Below are 22,518 nucleotides of genomic sequence, written 5' to 3'. Positions count from 1 at the left end.
GGATAGTCTTAATCAGGTTTCCGTTACCCCTCTTAGTAGGGCAATATCTGTTATCTTGGGCAAATTGGAGCTTCTCTGAGCTTTGATTTGCTTTTTATAAATTGAAGATACTCTCCTTTCCTCCCCTGTTTCCTCCTTCACTGGGTTCTTGTGAAGATCAAAGGAGAAATTGAACATGAAAGTATTTTTGTAAAGTTAATTTAATTGTATAATCTGTTGATGTGGAACCTGATCAGTGGCTTATTTTCTTTTGTTATTGAAATATGAATCATCAAAAACCATCAAGTAGAAATAAGTAAACTGGGAGCTCTGTGAATCTATTCCACATATTTTGTCAGCAAATTATGGTTACTGCAGAACATGCATATTTTTTGGATCACTGAAGACTAAAATGCTTGCCCTTGAGCAAAGAAAGAAAAGGAAGCAAACTAAGGGAAAACTCATTATCACTAAACTTCTTTTGGTCTTTTGTAATCAAATCTGAGTTTAAATATTGCTAGTTACCTAGACTATTAAAGCATAAATTGATTAAAATGCTGTGTAGTTTTCTGCATCTTAGACATCATTCTTAATTTTCTTTATTTCTTTATACTTGTGTAAATTTCCATTTTCTTGACACAAGACCCAAAGACATTCTGTCAACCACTGGAAAGTATTATTCTCTTAGAGGAAAACACAATAGGATTGAGACGATGGGCTGTAGACATATTTGTACCGTCTGACTGTAGTGTGTTATTGCTTTTGTTGTTTAAAAGACTCTGTATGCAAATTAAGAGCATGATGTATTTTTTGGAGAAAAACATATCCTTACATTATTTTTCTACTTAATGTACTTCTATTATAATGCAGCAGTGTTAAACATCTTTATTACATAATTGCTACAGTACTTTAATGTTTGACATTTCATGGTCTTGATTGTTTTATGAAATATAATCTTATGGAGAAATACAGAATTATTCCTTAGACATACTTTACTATATTCAATCCCTGAATATTTCTAGTGTATGTTAAGTGATTTGCCATCCTCTTGAAGAACTCCCCTCACTCGTGCATTCTTGTTTTATAGCTAATTAAATGTTTGGGTTTTATATATATTCACTGTAACACATTGACAGACATTTCAGTAGATTTACATTATATGGGAGTCCATTCTATTGATTTAAGCATACTATGCCATTTTTAAAACATTAAATTTGAGAGCTAAAGCTGAACTAAAGTTTCTTGTTTAGATAGTATCTGAAGTGTTTGCCCAAATTAGCCAACATGTAACCATTTTTTAACTTTGCAGGATATATTTGTTTATACAAGCATAAAACCTGATTTTCTTCTGATTCCTTAAGAATTACAAAATTCCATAAGAATTACAAAGCTACAAATTGTCCAAATTCTGGTAAGCCAGACACTTCAATTTTGGTTTCTAGAACTAATAATTTTCTGTGAGAAATTATCTCTGGTTTTCTGACTAGTACTGGGAACCATTTTATTTTCTTAACAATTCATGGAAAAATATATAAGGAAGACTCAGAGTGTTCACACAAAACATAGCTATTAAGGAGTTTAGTTAAGTCTTTGTTCACTGTAAGGGAATAAATGTTTAGAAAATTCTTACTGTAAACATGATTATAACAGTTTCCCAAACCCAATAAAATAAATATTTGGTCAGCTAATGAAAAATTCAGTCAGTGCAATTAAGCAGCTAATGTGAAGACATGAATCAGAGTTTCAAAGCTACTAAGTACCACTTACTATCATCATGTAGGCTCAAGTGCTTTCACTCATCAAGTCTCAGCAGTGTACTTTCTTGTTCAAGGTAAACTTCATTAGGAGTAAGGATATTTCCAAATTATAGCCTCCCACTGTGATCAGAAAGGTGTTTTTTGCAATAGGTAGCACTTTAATTTTTAAAAATCCATCTTCTGAGTCTATAATGTGTAATAACAAAACTTATTATGTAAGATAGCAGTCAGGTGCTTTGACCTCTGTTTAGAGCTCTTTGTCGAGAAAAAGACAGTGGATTTTTATATGGAGGAATTCTAAAAATAATTTAAATAAGAGTCAAGATCACACAAGTGTTTTTAGGTTTCAATTATATTGTGACAGTATATGACATTTACATACAGAGAGTAGTTGGAAATTTAAAAAAATACATGGAATGTTAAATTTGAGTACGGCTGAAGAAACTCATACAACTGAGCAGATTGGAGCTACTCAGGAATCATTTTGTGCATGTCCATTGCTGACTTCTCTCCTTTCCCACAATGGCTTTCCCAGATCACCACTCTTAAATCTCACTCCCACTTGCCCTCTTTTACATTTAGCAGCTAATCTTTCAACCCGCTACATAGAGAAAATGTAAGTATGAACTTACTGTCTCAAAAGCCACACCCTAACTATAAACTTATCTTTGCAGCCATGGTTAACTCTTTTATGTCCCTCCTTAGGGGCCAGGGGGCCTATCGTGCATCTGAGGCTGATCCTGCTATCTCTGTTCTGGGGCTGCTTTGCCCTTCAACTCTGGGATAGCACACCATCAAGTTGGTCTCTACCCCTTTCAGATGTTCTCTTCTGCCCTGAAACTTTAATTTGCCACATGAACATATTCAAATTTCTGTCTTGAAACAACATATTCATCACTTCATCGATCCTGAATCTTCCTCTAACTACTGCAAAGAAGTTTTATGCTTGCTACCTCTACTTCCTTATTTCTGATTAATTTCCTAAACTTAGTACAACTCGACTTTTATTTAGAATCTGATTTTGCTCATTCTCCATTTGACTTCCCAATTACAAAATTTGGTGGATTTCTTGTCTTTATGTTATTTTACCTCTTATTTCTCAAACTGTGTCTTTCATTTGCTTTGTGACACTACTGCCTTTTAGTTTTCTTTCATCTTCTCTCAGTTCTCCTTAAAAATTTTTTTTTTGGTGAACTCTTCCTTCTCTCCTAATAAAGTTGTTATTATACAACGTTCTTCATTGATCTTTTAGTCTCATTCAGTATTGATTACCTGCTGTGTGCTGGGCTGTGTCGTAGGCACTTCTTGTACGTTGTTCTTGATCATTTACAACAACTCTGAACAGCCACGTAACTTTGAGTCTATTACTAAGGGGTAGTCAGGATTTAACACCAAATCAGTTTGATTCTAAAGCTATATTAATAATGTTTTTCAAACTTTTTAAAGAAACAGAATAGTTTTAAAAAAATCTTACTTAGGTCCTCAAAATCTAAAACAGATGCTTTATAAAAAGTGTGTTACAGTCGAGGTGACAGGTCCATCTTGGCCCTCCTCCCCATTCTGCCCTCAATGATGCCCTAAAGGCACTTATTCAGAACCCAAGGACTCTGGGAAAGTCTGTTAAAAACGTACAGTGATTTAGATTAAGTCCTAAGCCTGTATTAATTTTCCTTGTTTTAAACTCTGATTTCCAACTCCATCTTTCTACCTGTATGTTTGACAAGTACCTAATTTTTTTTTTTTTTTTTTATATCCCCAGTGGGAATTGGCTTCTTTGTGAAACCTCCTCTAACTATTGCACATCCTGTTGTGGTGAAACTTGGCTAGCCTAGCCAAACCTGGGAGTTGTTAAAGATTTCCTCTTGCTTCTATCTCACCTGTAATTAGATAATTAAGGTCCTTAGGGTCAGAGCCCCTAGAGGTGCTCATAGTCATTTACTTTGCTTTCTTTTCATCCTCTCTTTCTTCCAATCTATCTTTCATACAAAGATTTCTACAGTTAAGTTCAGATTGCATTACTCATCTACTAACATTTTCATATGTGTCCTTTATTTTTAAAAATATTCAAGGCATATAAGGCCCTTCAAATTCTTCTCCTTCCTAGAATACCCTCTTTGCCTCTTTATCTGCATGGCAAATTATTATTCTCCCTTCATATATCAACGTCTGTCTTCTGCACTCTCCTTTCTTGAGGCTTCTAGGTCTCTTATATTTAAAAATTGCTCATTTTCCCGTCTTTCTTCACACTAGACTTTGAGCTACTTGGGAAGAGAGACTGTTTTCTCATTTAGCACCTAGCATAATACTGGTACATAGTAAATTTTCAAGACATGTTCATTGAATAGATTAATAAAAATTTTTAACCATTGTTTGGAATCAGCTACTTTATCTGTTTTATCTGTTAATGAGGCAGTGAGATGAGATGGTTTCCAATGTTCCCTTCCAATTTTAGGAATCTGCATATTTTTTCCTTGCTGTACTATTTATACTGTCTACACACTATTGTCATTTATTTTATAAAACATTTAAAATTTATTTTCAGTTTTATTTTATAAAACATCTAAAATTTATTTTCAGTAACCATATGTAGGATTGATTAATCTTAAGTGCATCTTAAAAGGATGGGGTATTATCCCCTTGGTATTTATTTTATATCATTTCAGTTAAAATTTTTCCTATCTTTAGTTCTAATAATACATTAGTTTTTACAAATGGAGATCAATTAGGGACAAAATTTATCATGAATAATTTTAGTCTGGATTTGGCTTCTTGTTCACTTTTTGCTGACACATACCCAAAGTATGATCCAGAGATGAGAAGACTGGTTTATTTTATAAACTTTGGAATGGCAGGTAGAAATACATTTTTTCCCCAAAAGGTAGAATTCAAGAAAACAGTATAGTTCTTTTCTTTCTTTTAACCTTTTAAGATAATAAAATAAGTCTAAGTTTTTAACTATAAAGAATTTTTATAATATTGAAGCACATTCTGTAAATTTAAACTTTTAAAAACTTCTCATTTTCAAAACAAGTCATATGTAACTGATTAGAATGTGTTTTTATTTAAAATATTATACCAGCATGTGCAGAGTCATAACGCATTGCCAAAAAATGTAGTCTGGAAGCAAAACAGAAAACTGAAAATAATGCTATAATTTTTTAAATAAGAGGAAAATATTTTCTTTACACATGAAGGTTTTGGACCAAATGGTATTTAACCAACTAACTGACTATTAAAGCATTCTATTGTAGAAAAGCTTCATTTTTGGTAAAACTGATTGCATTAGTATATTACTTATGATAATGAGCATGGATTATTTTTTTCCCAAAGCAATGCTGTGATTTAGCTTTTGGAAGAAAGTGCAACTTTTCTGTGGGCTTAAGTATCAAAAATGCTTCTTAAAAACTTCAAATTATTATGCATTAAACCAGGACTCTTGGAGCTTTTTCAGATTTTACTGCTTATAGTCACCGGGCCCTTGAGTAGATATTTTATGAACCTGTTTTTACATGCTAGAAAATAGAATTTTTCATAATTAGGAGAAAACATCAGGTATTTTATCCCCTTGACTTTGTCTTTGCTTGTTATTGTTTGCTTTAGAGATTTATCTAAGTTATTGACATGATTCAGATTCCAGTGTATGAAATAGAGCTTTTGAGAAGGTGCTTTGAATGGAAAAATAAATATCTTACAAAAGATCTTGCTTTGGGTGGGTCTAGTTCTGTTTGAATTTCTTGTTTTTCTTTGCCTTCATAGCTATATTCCATTATATTACATATCTTTAAGCATAAAATTGGTTAACACACTGAGAGGTTAGCTTTGAGACAGACGATGATAAAATCTCAAGGCAATTTTCAAATATACGTATTTAAGAAAATACTCATATTGGGGCGCCTGGGTGGCTCAGTTGATTGAGCGTCCCAACTCTTGATTTCAGCTCAGGTCATGATCACAGGGTCATGGGATCCATGTTGGGCTCCATGCTGAGCATGGAGCCTGCTTAAAATACTTTCTTTCTCTCCCTTTCTTTCTCCCCCCGACTCTCTCTCTCTAAAATAAAATTTATAAAAAAGTACTCATCTGTGTTTCTATTAAAGAAAAAGAAAATACTCGTTTATGTTTAAAGTCATTTTACACTACGCATTATGTCCCATTTCTGTTATTATTATAGGCACCTTCTGATTTCCAGGAAATCTTTTTATATTCCTCAGTGACTGATATGCAGTCTGTCTTCCATTCAGTTTTATGCTATCTTCCTTTGCAGCTTTATAATTTGTGGTGATAACTCTTTTCATGTCCTCTGTATTTTTATTTGCCATCTTTTATGACCATTCTTTAGGTCTGTATCTTAACTAACCAGAATTTTTATGTAATTAAAAAAAAAATTGTGTATTCTCTGCTTATATAAGGATGATTTTTTTTTTTTTTTAAGTAATGACTGTTTAGTGAGTAGATATTTATCTTGCTATCAAGAAACTTACCTGACAAGGGAACATATGAGGTTTATAAATAGTTATGGTACTTACGAGGGAGGTAAAGATAAAGTGCTATGCAAATTCAGGGGAGCAAATAAGTTATTCTACCTGGGCAATCCAGAGGGGGGTGGAATCTAAGAAAACTGTTAAGTATTTCAAACCGAGAGAGGTACAGGGAGTAACCAGAATTAACAAATGTTATTTTCAGAAGTCTAAAGGTTAAATCTTTTTTTTTTTTTTTGAACAAAATAAACACCTCATCAGGCTTAACCTTACACTTCGTCTTGTCTTTTCCCTGTTGTTATTGTTACCAGTTTGTGGTAGTAATGGTAGTGGCAGTGGGTTTTTTCTCATCTTTATTCCTTACATACCGCTCTTCCCATTGGGATTTAATTTTCTTCTTGAAATATCCGGTAGTGGTTCTTTCCATTTGTCTCCTTTTTAGCTCTACATTCTTCCTTCTTTGTGTTTTCCTCCCATAGTTTTCCACTCACTAATTTTTTCTCCGTCTCTGGATAACCAGCTGCCTAACTTGTCCATTGAGACTTTTATTCTAAGAATTCCTGTTTCACTTTTTTTTTTTTTTTTAAGAAAGTGCTTGTTCTTTTCCTATTGTTGATTTCTTGTCTTAGGGCATCTATTTCTTTACTCATTTCTTCTACCATGAGATAAATTTTTTTCAGTTCCTCTTAGCTGTGTGTCTGGGTGTGGTAGTCCTGTCATTGATCGTGTTTTCTGACTCTTTAATAAATGAGGCTCATTCCATTCTTTTTTTTTTTTTTTTTAACTGTGAACTTCTTTTTAGTGGGTATTATATTCCTAGGAGCCTTCCTTGGATTGTGAAGGCATACTGATAAAGAGATTTTTTTTGCTTCAGCCAAACTCCTGTTGGCTTCACTGAATCTGGAGGTATTGTTTTTAATTTCTTGGAGATGGAACATACTTGGATATTGTGATTTTTTATGTGTGATTCTTTTCTATCCATGTCCCTAGACTTTCTTGTGACTATCCCAGGCCAGTGAGCAGAATATTCCTACCAGTTGTTTTATAGGTGATCTTCTGAACTTAAGGCTCTGCTCATGCTCTGATTTTTGAGCTCCTGAATAATTTCTGGCACCTGAGAGTTTCTTTTCTTGCCTTTTTTTTTCCCCCTTAAGGTTTATTTATCTTGAGAGAGAGAGAGAGAGGTGTGGGGGGTGGGGGGAGAGGCAGAAAGAGAGGGAGAGAGAATCCTTCTCTGACAGCATAGAACCTGACATGGAGCTCAAACTCACAAACCATGAGATCATGACCTCAGCCAAAATCAAGAGTCGGACGCTTACCTGACTGAGCCACCCAGGCGCCCCTCTTTTCTTGCTTTTAAGCTTGGTTTATTTTACTTTTTTTGTTTGCTATACTGAATATAACATTTCTGTGTTGCACAGTTAAGCTTCTCATGTCTTTGTTCAGAATTAAGAGATTGACATTTGTAGCATGGCTTTGGAAGACAGACAATGGTGAGGGCATTCCAAGATAATGAAATAGCATGAGCAGAGATACGGAGTGAGTAGTTATGAGGCTTTCATAGAGAAAAACTGAACCTCATGGTTGGCTTACATTCAGGGTACATGGAGATTATTAATAAGAAATATGTTTATAAAGGTGGGTTGGAATCAAGTGCAGTAAGCCTTGAATGGTAGGCTAAGGAATTTGGACTTTATTCTACATATAGCAGGCAGCCAGTGCATGTCTATTTGTATGAGAGTGATGCAGAGCTTTGCCTTAGGAAGATTAGTTTGATAACCATGAATAGATTGGAATGGAGAGAACATACTAGAAATAGGGTAACCGATTGAGAGAGTATTAACTGTAGGCCATGAAAGAGGTTTAAAAAAAAAAGAGCTAAGATTAGGTAACAGCAGCAATGAAGATGATGTGAGAAGTAAATAGATGTTTGTAGAGAGATACTGTGATGTAGATTTCTCATTGGTATGCAGGGGGAAGAGGATTCAAGATGACTCTAGAAGTATGTTGAAACTATTAAGAAACACAGACACAGGGCTAGGTTTGTAAAGGAAGATGAGTTCGGTTACGAAAATTTAAATTTGTAGTTCCAGTGGGACACCGAGTATGAAAGGCCACTCACGCAGATAAAAATGCTTGGGCTATAAGTAAGAAAGAAGGGCAAAAGACCAAAAGATAAGATTTGTAGGTTTAGTACGACAGAGTTGATAAATGAAGTCAGACATTTCAGAGATAGAGTCAAGAATAGGAGAAGACTTGGGGTGCCTGGATGGCTCAGTTAAGCACTCAACTTCAGCTAAGGTCATGATCTTGCGGTTGGTGGGTTCGAGCCCCGCATTGAGCTCTGTGCTGACAGCTCAGAGCCTGGAGCCTGCTTCAGTCTGTGTGTCTCTCTCTATCTCTGCCCCTCCCCTACTCAAACTCTGTCTCTCAAAAATGAATAAAAGTTAAAAAAAAAATAAAAAAAAAGAATAGGAGAAGACGATGCCATCATAGCTGCAGAGGGGACTCGTGGAAATTGCAGTGTCTGTAGCAGGAGGTGCCTGCAGGGTTGTGGGGTGGTGGGCTTGGTCTCTCCCTGCATGCGGCTCTGCTCCAGCCCAAGCCATGCTTCGGGAGCCCACTGAGGGGTGTGAGCCAGGATCCTTCCAAGTTACTGATGAGCAGGAATAAAATTGGAGGACCAGACAAAACTGATAGACTATGCTCCATCCCTAAGGAAAAGCAACACACTGTAAGTGCAGGAAACATAACAAGCTTTCAAACCATGCAAAAGAAAGAAACTTAGGCAAAATGACAAGACAGAGGAATTCTTCACAAAAGAAAGGTCAAGACTAAATCATAGCCAGGGACTTGCTCAAAACAGATATAAGCAATATATCTGAACAAGAATTTAGAACAACAGTCATGAGACTACTAGCTGGGCTTGAAAAAAGCATAGAAGGCACCAGAGAAATCGTTGCTGCTGAGATAAAAGACTAAAAACTAGCCAGGCTGAAATGAAAAATGCTGTAACTGAGGTGCAAAGCCAACTGGATATAGTCACAGTGAGGACTGAAGAAGCAGAGGATACACACACACACACACACACACACACACACACACACACACACACTGGAATATTATTCAGCCATCAAAAATGAAATCTTGACATTTGCAATCACGCGGATGGAACTAGAATGTATTATGCTAAGTGAAATAAGTCAATCAGAGAAAGACAAATACCGTAGATTTCACTCATATGTGGAATTTAAGAAACGAAACAGATCAATATATGGGATGGGGGAAGAGGAGAGAGGGAAACAAACCACAAGAGACTCCTAACGATAGAGAACAAACTGAGGGTTGATGGAGGTAGGTAGGTGGGGGATATACTAGATGGGTGATGGGTACTAAGGAGAACACCTGTGATGGGTACCAGATGAATGTAAGTGATAAATCACTGAATTCTACTCCTGAAACCAATATTGCACTGTGTTAACTAACTGAAATTTAAATAATAGCAAAAAAAGAATAGGAGAAGGTACGAGGTAAACCAAGAAGGACGAGGTAAACCAAGAAGAAAACTAGTAATTAGGAGCCAAGTGGAAAAGAGAAGTTTGAGGAGTCTGTGTGAAAGCAGTAGGAGTGTGGTCCAAATTATAGACATTCTTATGGAAGTCACAAGCTAAGAGCATTTTATAGCTGGAGGCTGTCTCCAGATAAAGAGAGGTAGAGGAAGATGTTGTGGGGGATGAGAACAAAGAAATGTCCATTCAATGGTGATGAGAGTCAAAATGCAGGATATTAGAGTGGAAATAATGTAGCAATTTAACTTTTGAAATAAAACGTACTAGAGTGTGCTAGTATTTGTGAAATACAGATCTGTGCATATATGTTTATGTATATATAAATGTATTATATATATATATATATATTTATATATACAAATTTCCCCATTTGTCTTTTCATATGAAGGTATTGGCATCCTTGGGTTATTCTAGTGTCCTGTGATAAAAGATGAACAAGCAGGACTACTCCTTATCTTTTTCTCTTTTTTTTTTAACGTTTATTTATTTTTGAGACAGAGAGAGACAGAGCATGAACAGGGAAGGGTCAGAGAGAGAGGGAGACACAGAATCGGAAACAGGCTCCAGGCTCTGAGCTGTCAGCACAGAGCCCGACGCGGGGCTCGAACTCACGGAGCGCGAGATCATGACCTGAGCCGAAGTCGGCCACTTAACCGACTGAGCCACCCAGGCGCCCCTACTCCTTATCTTTTGACTAACGTAAAAAATATAAACAAAACCTCCACTTGAATCTTTATAATTAGGGTACAATGAAAGGGGGGACAGAGAGGGCAAAACTATTAAATATTGTTGAAATAGATGTGGGAAGAGACAGGAAGGTCACAGAGTTGGGAAAGGAGAGGTACATATTAATTAGCAGAAAGTAAAGCACTTTGGAAATTTGGGCTATTGTGAGAGTATACTTTGTATTAATAGTATCAAAGAGAATATGTAGGATGGTCAGGGATATATACTTTATTGAATATCTGTTCTTTGCCAGATGTAATATACACATTTTCTTGTTTACTCCTCTAAAAAATACTATGAAGAGGTATTGCCTCCTTGTTTCTTTTGCAGATGAGGAAATAAGGATCAGAAAAATTAAAGCACTTTCCAAATCATGTTTGTAATTGTTCAAGGAGAGATTCAAACCTAAGTGTATGTTTCCAAAGTCTTTGTCCTTTCTACTAAACCATGATGTCTTTATGTATTAATGTGGTGGTACAGTGAAGAAAAGGGAAATGATGATACAGGAGAGAGGACTGAGGTTGTTTATAGTTAATTTAGACAGTGCACTTAACAAAAACCCACACCAGTGGGGACAGTTCTTCTGCAAATTTAGGGGGTGCTTAACTAACTAACATTGGACAGAGAGAAGAGTTGGATTTGGTTTATCCATCTAGGCTGTTCCCTTCATATTAGCTACAGAAGGCTCAGTATGTTTCATTCTGAAGTCAAATGCTCTACCACTGAGCTATGTCCCCTAGTGTGTTTCATTCTGGTAAAGAAATACAAATCTGCAGCAGCATTATGGGGAATATTCTAGATTATCAGGAATTTGGCTGAGGTCTCCTTGACCACTTAACCAATTTCATCTGCCACTTTGTTTTTGCTGCTTTAGTAGATCAGCTTTTTAACCAGTACTTAGGCTTGCTGTTTAGATGTGTATTCTTCAAAGGGTTCTTTGCAGATAAATCTGATTTTACTAACTTTCCCGATCTTAAATTAATGTATTCACCTTGCTCATAAACCAGAGTCCACTAAAACAGTACAGAGAACAATATGAATGTAACATATTGCAGTGTTAAACATATTTTAAGATAAATTATAATTAACATGAATTATTGCAAATGGAATCAAAGTAGTAATATTTTATGAAACTAAGGCCAACTAAGAGTGGTTGGTTTTACATGCAGATTGTGTACTGGATTAATGGCTATGCTCTTTGTACTACTTTTTAAAAAATATTTCATACATAGAAAAAATATATGATACATAATTTTACAAAGAGTAATAATAAAACAATTGCTGAATTTTTCCCATTCTTTTTAAAAAATTATTTATTTTGAGAGAGAGAGACAGAGTGGGGAGGGGCAGAGAGAGAGAGAGGAAGAGAGAGAATCCCAAGCAGGCTCAGCACTGTTAGCACAGAGACTGATGTGGGGCTCAAACCCACAAACCAGGAGATCATTACCTGAGCTGAGATCAAGAGTCAGATCCTCAACCGACTGAGCCACCCATGTGCCCCTTTAAATTTTTTTTTAAGTTTATTTATTTTGAGAAAACTAGGACAGAGAGAGAGAGAGAGAGAGAGAGAGAGAGGAGAGAGAGAATCCCAAGCAGACTCTGTGCTGTTAGTGCAGAACCAAATGCAGGGCTCTATCCCATGAACGGGGAGATCATGACCTGAGCTGAAATCAAGAGTTGGGTGTCTAACTGACTATGCCACCAAAGTACCCCTAATTTTTTCCATTCTCATTGCTTCTCCCTCCTCTACTCCTTCAGGTTCTGTATTTTGAATTCCACTCATTAACTTAGGAGATGGAGCATAACCAATGCTGTAGAAGTCCTCTCTGCATGCATTCTTCTTCTCTTTATTGTTGTCCCACCTCAAATCAGAGATTCAGTCACCCTGAAACTGCTGATTATCATTTACTTGCTTTGTTTACAGTTTGGTCATATCTATACATTCCATGTGTACTTTGCATTTCTGAGCTTTATATGAATGAACTGTGCTCTTCATATTTTCTGTAACTTGCTTTTTGTCTTTGCTTTTACTTAGCATTGTTTATGAAAGTCAGCAGTGTTGATACATGCAGTGAAGCTGTATATCCTTTGTTTCCACTGCTGTACTCTGTTCTACTGTGTAAGTAACAATTTGCCCATTCTTCTGTCAGTGGCTATTTCAGTTGTTTCTTTTGTTCTTTTGCTATAAGAAACATTACTGCTATAAATACCATGAGGAGGCCCTAGATGGAGAAATCTAATAGGTTTCACATCTCTGTCTCTGCCATTATTCTTAAAATTACAAGAAGGAGTCAGACACAAGTAGCAGGTTCTAACACCTTTCCAAGTGGCTTAACCTTCCTTGATTCTACCTTCTTTGAAAATCTAGGGGAAGAGAGTGCATAAGGCATTAGTATGGAGTGGCAACATTTACCACACCTGAACACACCCTTCACTTCAAAAAATATTAGCTTCTGTATTAGTGAGGTTGTCTAGAGAAATAGAACCAGTAGGAGGGAGAGAGGGAGGGAGAGAGAGAGAGAGGGAGATAAAAGAGATTTATTATAAGTATCAGCTCATGTGATTATGGAGGCTGAGAAGGCCCATGATCTGCTGCCTGCAAGCTAGAGATTCAGGAAAGCTAGTGGCGTAGTTCAAAGGCCTAAGAGAGAACCAATGGTGTAGGTGCCAGATCAAGTCTAGATGCCAGTCTGGAGCTTTCAGGACAAGAGAAGATCGATGTTCCAGCTCAGTCATCCATAGGAAATTCAGTCTTTCCCCACTTTTTTGTTATTCTCAGGTTGTCAACAGATTGGATAATACCTACTCCTGTTGGGTAGTTCACCAATTTAAATGCTCATCTCTTCCAGACACACTCAGAAATAATGATTTACCAGATAATCTGAGCATCCTGTGGCCCACGCAACGTAATTTTATGTTTACACATAAAATTCACCACCATTTTTTTTTTTGTTTTTTGGCATATTATATATATGCTGTTGTTCTCTAGGCCTCTGCCTTAGGCCCTCTCTTCTCTCATTCTTTCCTGTCTCCTTAAATATTAGCACCTACCTGATGGTTTCAGATACCATCTAAATAGTGATGACTCCCAAATTGTTACCTTCATTCTATAATTTTCTTCTTAGCACTTGGCGCATATATCCAGCTGCTATATCCACTCATGTGTCTGTTCTATAATCACTTCAGACTTAACTCCAAAATTAAACGAATGATCTTTCCCTTCCCTTCTCTCCCACACCAATTTGTTTCTTTTCCAGTTTTCCATTGCCTCTGTGAGGGCACATTCCCTGTTCCACATGACTAGATAGCTGGAAGTTGACTTTGACACCAGTTTCTCCTCCCCTCTTCTCTTGCTCCCATATTATCCACTCACTCAGTTGGCTTTTAAATATCTCTTAAACCAGTCCTTTTTTTTTTTTTTTCTTTTTTTTGGTTATTACCACTGCTACCACCCTAATTTAGGTGCCATGATCTTAAGCCTGGAATAGAGAAGCAATCTTCTTAGGAGTCTCTCTCTAATTGACTCCTGCTTTTTTCCCATCCATTGTACAGTCAAAGTAGCTTAAATAACCAGGTTCCTAACAGTAACTTTTCAGTGGCTCCCATTGCCCTTTGAATAAAATTCACAGTTATTAGCATTTCCTATAAGGTCTTCTTTTGGATAATTTCTGCCAGCATCTCCAGCCTCATGTTGACCTGGAGCCACCTTTCCCCCATGTTCTCAATATGATGCCTTGCTGCTACATTCTTCCTGCACTGGATTGCTGCTCTATTCCTCTTGCCTTGCTAATAACTAACTCTTCCTCATCCTTTGGGTCTGAATCTGACTGTCCTTTCCTTAGGGAGACCTTTTCTGAACTTGTTCATACTGGCTTCCTTTTAATCTACACTGATAGAGCCCTGACTTTCTCATTCATAATATCCATTATTTAACATCTTTTTTTCTCTGCTGAATTATAAGGTCCGTGAGAATATGGAGTCTGCTCTCTGTTTTATTCTCAGAGTTGCTTCAATACCTGGCATATAGTAATTTGCCTGGCACTCAGTATACCTGGCACTCAGTAATTTGTTTTAATTTTTTGAAGAAGGAATACACTGCATACATATAAATTTCTGCATTTTGTCTGTCCCACCTTTGGGGAAAAATTACCATCCTGGTTGTATAAAGTTATGATGAAACATCTGGTATACGTCTGTTACACGGAATTCACAGTAAGAAATTACATTAAATAAGCCAGAATGAGGCACTAGAATTTTTAGGAACTTATCAGAAATTAGGGGCTCCTGGGTGGCTCTGTCACTTAAGCATCCAACTATTGATTTTGGCTCAGGTCATGATCTCATGGTTTGTGAGGTCAAGCCCCATGTTGGGCTCTAATGCTGATAGTGTAGAGCCTGTTTGGGATTCTCTCTCTCGGTCCCTCCCCCGCTCAGTGTCTCTTTCTCTATCAAAAATAAATTTAAAAAAAAAAAAAGGAAAATCAGAAACTAGGATATTTGTTTTTATTATCTCTACTATATTTTCACCACAGAAGTGACACCTGTCCCTCACTGGGACATACAAAATCTATATATGATTTGTTATTTTTATGACTGATATGATTTGTTATTTTTAGATTTTTCATGAAACTTTGCCTTCCCTTCTCTCCTCTGGTTATTTTGAATAAATTCATAGGAATGAGTATCATAATGTTTTAAGAATCAGTAAGTAAAAACATTATTTATACCATTTACCTGCTTAATCTCATTTAAGCATTTAGAATAATACTGAAATTAGCTAAACATATTATAACTGAGACAAACATCTTCTTACTTTGAGGAGTCTATTTAAGATTTATCAAAAATCATTTGATATATATGGCCATCCTTTATTATCTGTTTTCATGGCTCTATTCGACTATATCTCATAGCACCTGATTCCTGAGATACTCTTGTATTTATCTGTATTCTACAGATGGAATCTATCCTTAGCGTTCTATCATTTGATATATCCAGAACTACCAACAAAAATTGATCATAGAATATGTTACACTTAGGGGCGCCTGGGTGTCTCCGTCGGTTAAGCGTCCGACTTCAGCTCAGGTCACGATCTCACGGTCCGTGAGTTCGAGCCCCGCGTCGGGCTCTGGGCTGATGGCTCAGAGCCTGGAGCCTGTTTCCGATTCTGTGTCTCCCTCTCTCTCTGCCCCTCCCCCATTCATGCTCTGTCTCTCTCTGTCTCAAAAATAAATAAACGTTAAAAAAAAATAAAAAAAAAAAAGAATATGTTACACTTAAATAGCTATATCTTTTATGTGTTCAGTCACTTACACTCAAATCAAGGAAGTGTTCCTTTCACTTTGTAGTTACATTAACTCTCAGTAACAGCTACCCTGTCCTAAAAATGCCTAGTGTGTTATTTGATAGCATTAAATTGCACACTTTACTTTTAGTTATAATTCAGAAAGGCTTATTTGAGCAATCTGTATTCAGCTGTACACTTGGGCACCATGTGGCTTTTAATTTCTAAATCTGAGCTTTGCTGTTCAGATGGTCTCAATGTCTGGGATGAATTGGTTACTAGATTTCTAAGTGTATAGTATAAATTTGAAAATAGCTTTAATAGTTAGTTTATTCAATTTGTGTTCTCACATGCAGGTTAGATAATGAAGTGAAGAGTACTATCATGATTATGGAAGTTTGTTATATTTTGGTTGGAGTTCATGAAGCTTTGTGTTTTTATAATCAAACTGCCCTCAGAATTATGGACAGTAGTTCTGACTTGGATTGCTTTCCTCATTTATGTTAGAATATATGATTGTCAGTTTCCCTGTGTAGACAGTTTGTCTGTTATTCTGACATCATGGTTGGGTTAGGGCACCTAAGCACTAATTTCAGTTTTCAGAATGTTGCTGCTTTTTAGTGATAATTGAGTACACTATTGCTCTGATTGTTTTTAAACCTATTGAGATAGACTTCAGGTTGTTCATGTAAATCTTTTATAGCCTTGGCTGAATTTCTTATAAGAGCTCTTGGTCTCGACAGCTGAGATCAGCTGGTTAATGTCTCTTAATGGCACTTAGATTTGAATTTTGTAGGCTGGGAGGCAGAAATACTTGGAACTGGTCTGTTTGATGCACAGTGCCTTTAAATTCAGGTTTACAAATGGGCCCACTTGTGAAAAGAAGGTCTTAGGCTCTAGAGTTCACCCCCTTTCTTAGGAAAGGGAAACACTATAGAGTTAAAAACTTGGACTTTTCTTTTTTTTAACTGCCCATTGGGCCTGGTAATTTGAGGTAAAGGAAACTAATATGAACTTCACATTTTAATTTCAATTTAAATTTCAAGATTCTTTGATTCTCTAGAGCCAAAGTGTTTCAAGGGTTTTCATGAGGAGGTTATGACTGGAGGGGAAGAGTGCTGCCTCTCGGTCTTGAGTGACAGCCCCTGCCCTCTGCCCCTAGCTGAGGACTCAAAGCATTGTTGAATAGCACTAAAATGAGCTGAGTCCAAGACTTTAGCCAGATGGTCGATATAGGGCTTTTAAAGGAAGGGAAATAGTAAAAGAGTAATCTCAGAGGAACTCTCTTATGTTAAAGGACTGAGTAAATGAAGTCTTTCTGAAGCTAAGTGTAAATTATACCACCTTCTTTGGGAGTAGAAGCTGCTAAATGTAACAGAAGAAAATGACAGTGTAGGAAATCAAAGTTCAGGAACAAACTTTCAAGTGTGGTTTTTGAATGCTTAATCCTTTCTTACTCCTCTCACAGGATCCACTGCCTCCTTTTCCTCCCCCTCCTCCAAAGTCTGTTTGAAAGGGATTTTGATGGGTAATGGCAAAGGAAAGCAACTTTAGACACAGTATAAATTAGGGCACAAGATGCCCTTTGTACAGGAATTATCTTAGACATGCTTTTGAAAGCATACTTTTTTTTAGTCTTATTAAGAAAATAATCAAAGGTATGATTTTTAAAGCTTTGAGTTTAGTCTGCTTTCAGTAAAAATAAGGTATAGATACCAAAGTAAGCAAACCTCTTTTTTTCTTTCCTGGTTTCTGCTTATAAGATTTACAGGTATTTAAAATAAACCCATGAAAAACAGAAATACTGTCCTGGGATTGGCTAAATAGTCAGAGCAATTACCTCCAGGCTCCAAACTCCAACTGAGCTTGACTTTTAGAAATAAATTTGGCTAAGACTTCTTCCTCATTCTGTTATATAAAGGTGTACATGAAATGATACTGACCTTTGCCAGAAACCCCAGGAATCCTATTCAGTGATGTACTTGTAATGGTCATGAAAGAATTAAAACAACACAGATGGGGATTAATGTGAAAAAGCAGGCAAAATGCTAAATTCGCATTGTGTGGTTTCAGCGTGTCAGATCCTTTACAATACTTTGGTGTACCACAATAATTAAAGGGTTTAAGAACATTAAGTTAAAATACCTAGAAAATAAAAGCCCACAGTTGAGTACCAAGAATGAATTATGGTTTTTTTTTTTTTAAAATTGGAATTAATGTAAGTTGCCATGGTGAAAATAGATTGAAATATTTAACAGTAACTATTTTGTGTAGCCCTAGAGATCAAAAACAGTAATGTAAATAACCAGGTCTTTAAAGAACTATACTCACAGACATGTTTAATGTAAATGATTGCTAGAAGGGAAGTGTATTTTCTTCAGTGCTATGCAAAGAAATTTTAATTGACTTGATTTTGGCAGTAAGAATCTACAACTTAGCATTAATAACTAAAATTTTAAAATGTTTGTTCATTGCTCTGGATTATGACTGTTCAAGAAATCCTATTTTCGAACACTAATTAATCATTTTAAATAAACTTTTTTTACACATTTATGGCATCAATGAGTATGACTGTTTATTACATTTTACCTATAAAATGTTGAACTGTTTTATATACTCTTTATGGAAACAGTGCACAGTCATAAATTAAAAGATGCAACTGTTTTGGATATTTTACTGGTGGTCCTGTGTTTTCCTGCCAGCAGTGCAGCTGTTTCAGGTTTCTCAGGATAACATATAAAAAGCTGTATGTACACTTCAAGTTTATGCTTGAATTGCCAAGCCAGAAATGGTATGACTCAACTTTCCCAGAAGCAAGTTGTACCAAAATGTGATGAATCAAAACAACTAGTTGCACAGCGGTTTCTATTACAGCTATGAAAACCAATTCTCTTCATGATAGTTGGCTTCTTAAGGTTGACAGACATTCTCCGGTGGTACCTGAATTTTGCCAGGAGAGAACAGCCACTGGATCGAAGACTGTCCTTTTCTTTCGAGGGTCTGAGGAAAGGAAGGTTAATACAGTAGTGTCTGGGATATGGATAAAACTTACCTGAAACTTGTATCAGGAACGGAACATTTCATTTCCAAGATACTTGTAAAAATATTACTTATTTGTGTGATGGTTTTTGAGATCTCTGTGGAGAGAAATGGATTTTATGCTGTTCCAGGTTGATTTTTAGACTTCTGAGGTGACTTACCTAATTTACATCATTTCTGATGCATCACAGTCTTAACAGTGGACATTTTATTGTGTCCTGGGGTGAAATAAGCAGATATTTCTTCTGTCCATGTGGTAGGTTTGGTGGGTGAATCCCTGTTTAAATCCCATGGGACATAAGGTTCTATCAGGAGTTTGACAATGACTGTTTAATAACAGCCTCGAAAGTGGGATACATTCACCAACGTGCAGAAGATGGATACAGGGAGAAAATATTAGAACTTTGGTTGAAATATTTTTATCTCCTTTGAATATTCATACATATTTTATAATATCCTTCTATATTAGTATGTTATATAATTATTCACTATATATTAATGCATTAAGTACATAATTTATAAATAAGTATACAAATATTGGAAATGCATGCTCAAATATTTTTACTGCTATAAATATACTATCAAAAAGTTTGTAGATCATTGCTCAGTAAATATTACCTTTCTCCTTCTGCTTTCCCCTTTCACCCTTGGCAGAGAAGCAAAGAATTGAGTTAACACCTTGATTTGTGGTAGTGTGAATAAATTATAGCCAATTCCAGGAGCTTATGTTGCGTCTTACTTTGGCCACTTTTTCTCTTTGGCCTCTTATATTGCCATATATTTTTTAATCACACAACCTTATTAAACATGGATACAAATGAAAAACAGACTTGTTATTATGTTAGAAATAATAAGTTGCTCATGCATCAAGACTTTGACACACAGGAAGTTTGAATGAATGAGTAGAAAAGTTTCCAAGTTATTAAAATGTTCTGGTACCTGATTTATTCATTTGCCATACCCGTAATTCTAAGGTGGGTGAAGCTCCTTTACTTCCTGAGGCCTGAAGAAACAATGTGGTTTCTTAAACTAGGCATTAAAGCAAAGCTGGAAATATTTGTTTTCCAACGATGCTGTTAGTCATGCTAACAAGTTGACCTTCTTTGTCTAGGATTGTCCCATATTTTAGGCTTGTTTGTCTACCTTTACCAAGGTAGAGAGTTTTAATTGCTAAATAATATACGTATGATTGGAGAAAAGTGGTTTCTGTTACACTGTCTTTTGAGACAGTTCAAAAGACTTCTTTATTTACTAATTGGGACATTCTGTTGAAATCAGGCTTTCAGAGATTTCTCATGTGAGGAAGGAGACAATATATTTTTGTAATACTGAAGTAAATTTGAAGTAACTAGTATATTTTTCAACCCTCCTTCATTTAAGTATTTGTTTCAGAATACATTTATGCAAAACATTCAATATTTATGCAAAATATTAATACAATAGTATTATGATACTATGTATTTATTTATTAAGAGTATGTCAGAAGGAGAATAGCAGTGAGGTACCCAAACAATAGCCAACAAGACAAGTAATTTCTAAAAATTGGGAACAGTGAAGGATGCCTGGGTGGCTCTGTCCTCTAAGCACCTGACTCTTGATTTTTGGCTCAGGTCATCATCTCACAGGGTCCCTGAGATCCAGCCCGGTGTCATCGGGCTCTGCGCTGTCACCCTGAGCCTGCTTGGGACTCTCTCTCCCACCCTCTCTCTGCCCCTCCCCTGTGCGTGCTCTCTCTTTCAAAGTAAATAAGTAAACATTTAAAAATTGGGAACAGTGGGCATTTTAATCGCCAGTATTATTTTTGAAACCTCCTTGAGAGCTGTTTTAAGATCTTAATGTAATTTGCTTTACAATAAACTCAACAATTAAACGAGTTTAGGCGCTCTCTATATATAGTTGGTGAGTTTCCTTTTAAAAAATAGTAATGCATTTAGAATGTCTGAACATTTCAGTCTCAGAATTCCTCTTTAAAATTTGCATCAGTTTTACTATTGCTTTTAAAAATCTTACCAATTTATATATGCTTTCTATATCAATGCTACACTTTTCGTTTTGTTTTAGGTATTTAAACCACGTCAGAGCTGCCTCTCCACAGGATCTCGCTGGAGGCTATACTTCTTCTCTGGCTTGTCACAGGGCGCTACAGGATGCATTCAGTGGGCTTTTCTGGCAGCCCAGTTAACCTTTATTTCTTCTTTATAAGATTTGGACCTTGGAGCCGAACCAGGGAACTAGCAAAAGTAAAGCAGACTTGTAAAAGTATAGCCAAATGCAGCTGCACCACAACAGTCCCACCACATTAGCAGCTGTGTTAAAGTATTTATAAGAGAAAATTTCAGAACTAAGCTGAGTAATATAGTGGACAAATATATGTGAAAAAGATTTATTTTTTACTTCTATTTTTCTGAGAGGGATTGAAGCTGTAAACTTCATCTGATGGAAGATATGAATAATTCACCTATGTATGCTTGAGGTTGACAGACTTGTAAAATCTTTTTAAAAATAAAGCTAGACTTTATATTAAGTTTTGTGGTTTTTCTCTTATTACAGTGTTTTACTTGAACACATTTTAAAATGCCATTTTGAATACGACATTTAGTGTTAATATCCAAGTCTATTATTTCTTCTCATAAAATGTTCCTTCCCCCCTCCCCCAATGTTCTTAATACTAGTCCAGACAAGTGGATATATTTCCTTCTACCAGCAGGTTGTGGCAAGTAAAACTTGACCTATGATAATGCCGTTCTCTCAATTTTAAGGACTCAGTGCCTGTTTTGAGCAGTGGAAAGTGAGACAACCTCGATCAAGGTATTATAGTTCCCAGCTGTGAGCCACACTTAGGATAAACCAGATGAGAGTATTAACCTGCTTTAATGACAAATTCAAAGAAATAAGTTAATAAAATTTAATACCTAAATGGCACCTTTCACTTCAAATGTGAGCTCATTTTATGATGAAACCTTGGAGACTGGAATGGATACATTTTAAATGAAATTTCCCAGAGTAAATTGCAGACTCTGATATAGTTTCTGTTGAAACTTCAAAGGCTTTTGGTATACCCAGGATTTTGCTTAGAGTTGGATGTGGACAGGACAGATATTTGTAGCATCTCAACCTTACACGAGTCTGTTACATAGACCACTGGGTACGGGACATACTTTCTCAAGGAAATTAAGGGATTTCCTATCAAATGTCCATCACAACAGATGTTAATTTCATGGGAGGAAAGTTATGTGAAACAAGATTTGTGGTTACATTAGGGTGGAATATCCTTATGTAACAACTCCATCTTATTTGACTAAGCAGGTCAAAATATTAATTATAGAGGTATATCTTTATCTTTACAATAGACCCTGGAAGAAGTTTAAACTATATGGATCCATTTATATGTGGATTTTTTTTGTACAGTACTGTAAAAGTATTTTTTCTTCCTTATGATTTTCTTAACATTTTCTTTTCTCTAAGCTTACTTTATTGTAAGAATATAGCGTATAAAACATATACAAAATATGTATAATTGACTGTTATGTTTGTTATGGCTTCTGGTCAACAGTAGGCTATTAATAGTTAAGTTTTGGGGGGAGTCAGAAGTTATATGTGGATTTTCCAATGTGTGTATCAGGGGCTGGGTAACAGTGCCCCAACTCCTGTGTTGTTCAAGGGTCAACTGTAGTTCTAACTATCTTTGA

General features: G+C 36.0%; 1 protein-coding gene across 3 annotated transcripts in view; it reads left to right on the top strand.

Moving 5' to 3' along the window:
• MNAT1 (MNAT1 component of CDK activating kinase) overlaps positions 1-21,353 on the top strand; it is a 233,279-nt gene extending 211,926 nt beyond the window's left edge. For all 3 annotated transcript variants that reach the window (XM_086709610.1, XM_086709609.1, XM_086709611.1), the window contains one exon: positions 20,891-21,353. In XM_086709610.1, the coding sequence (XP_086565736.1) occupies positions 20,891-21,011 (121 nt within the window). In that variant the 3' untranslated portion in view covers positions 21,012-21,353. The remainder of the gene's footprint in view (positions 1-20,890) is intronic.
• Positions 21,354-22,518: the final 1,165 nt, after the last annotated feature.

The sequence above is a fragment of the Puma concolor genome, chromosome B3 (genome assembly GCF_028749965.1).
Source record: "Puma concolor isolate L17-30 chromosome B3, mPumCon1.1.hap2, whole genome shotgun sequence".
Lineage (NCBI taxonomy): Eukaryota > Metazoa > Chordata > Mammalia > Carnivora > Felidae > Puma > Puma concolor.
This window is presented reverse-complemented; position numbering and strand designations above follow the sequence as displayed.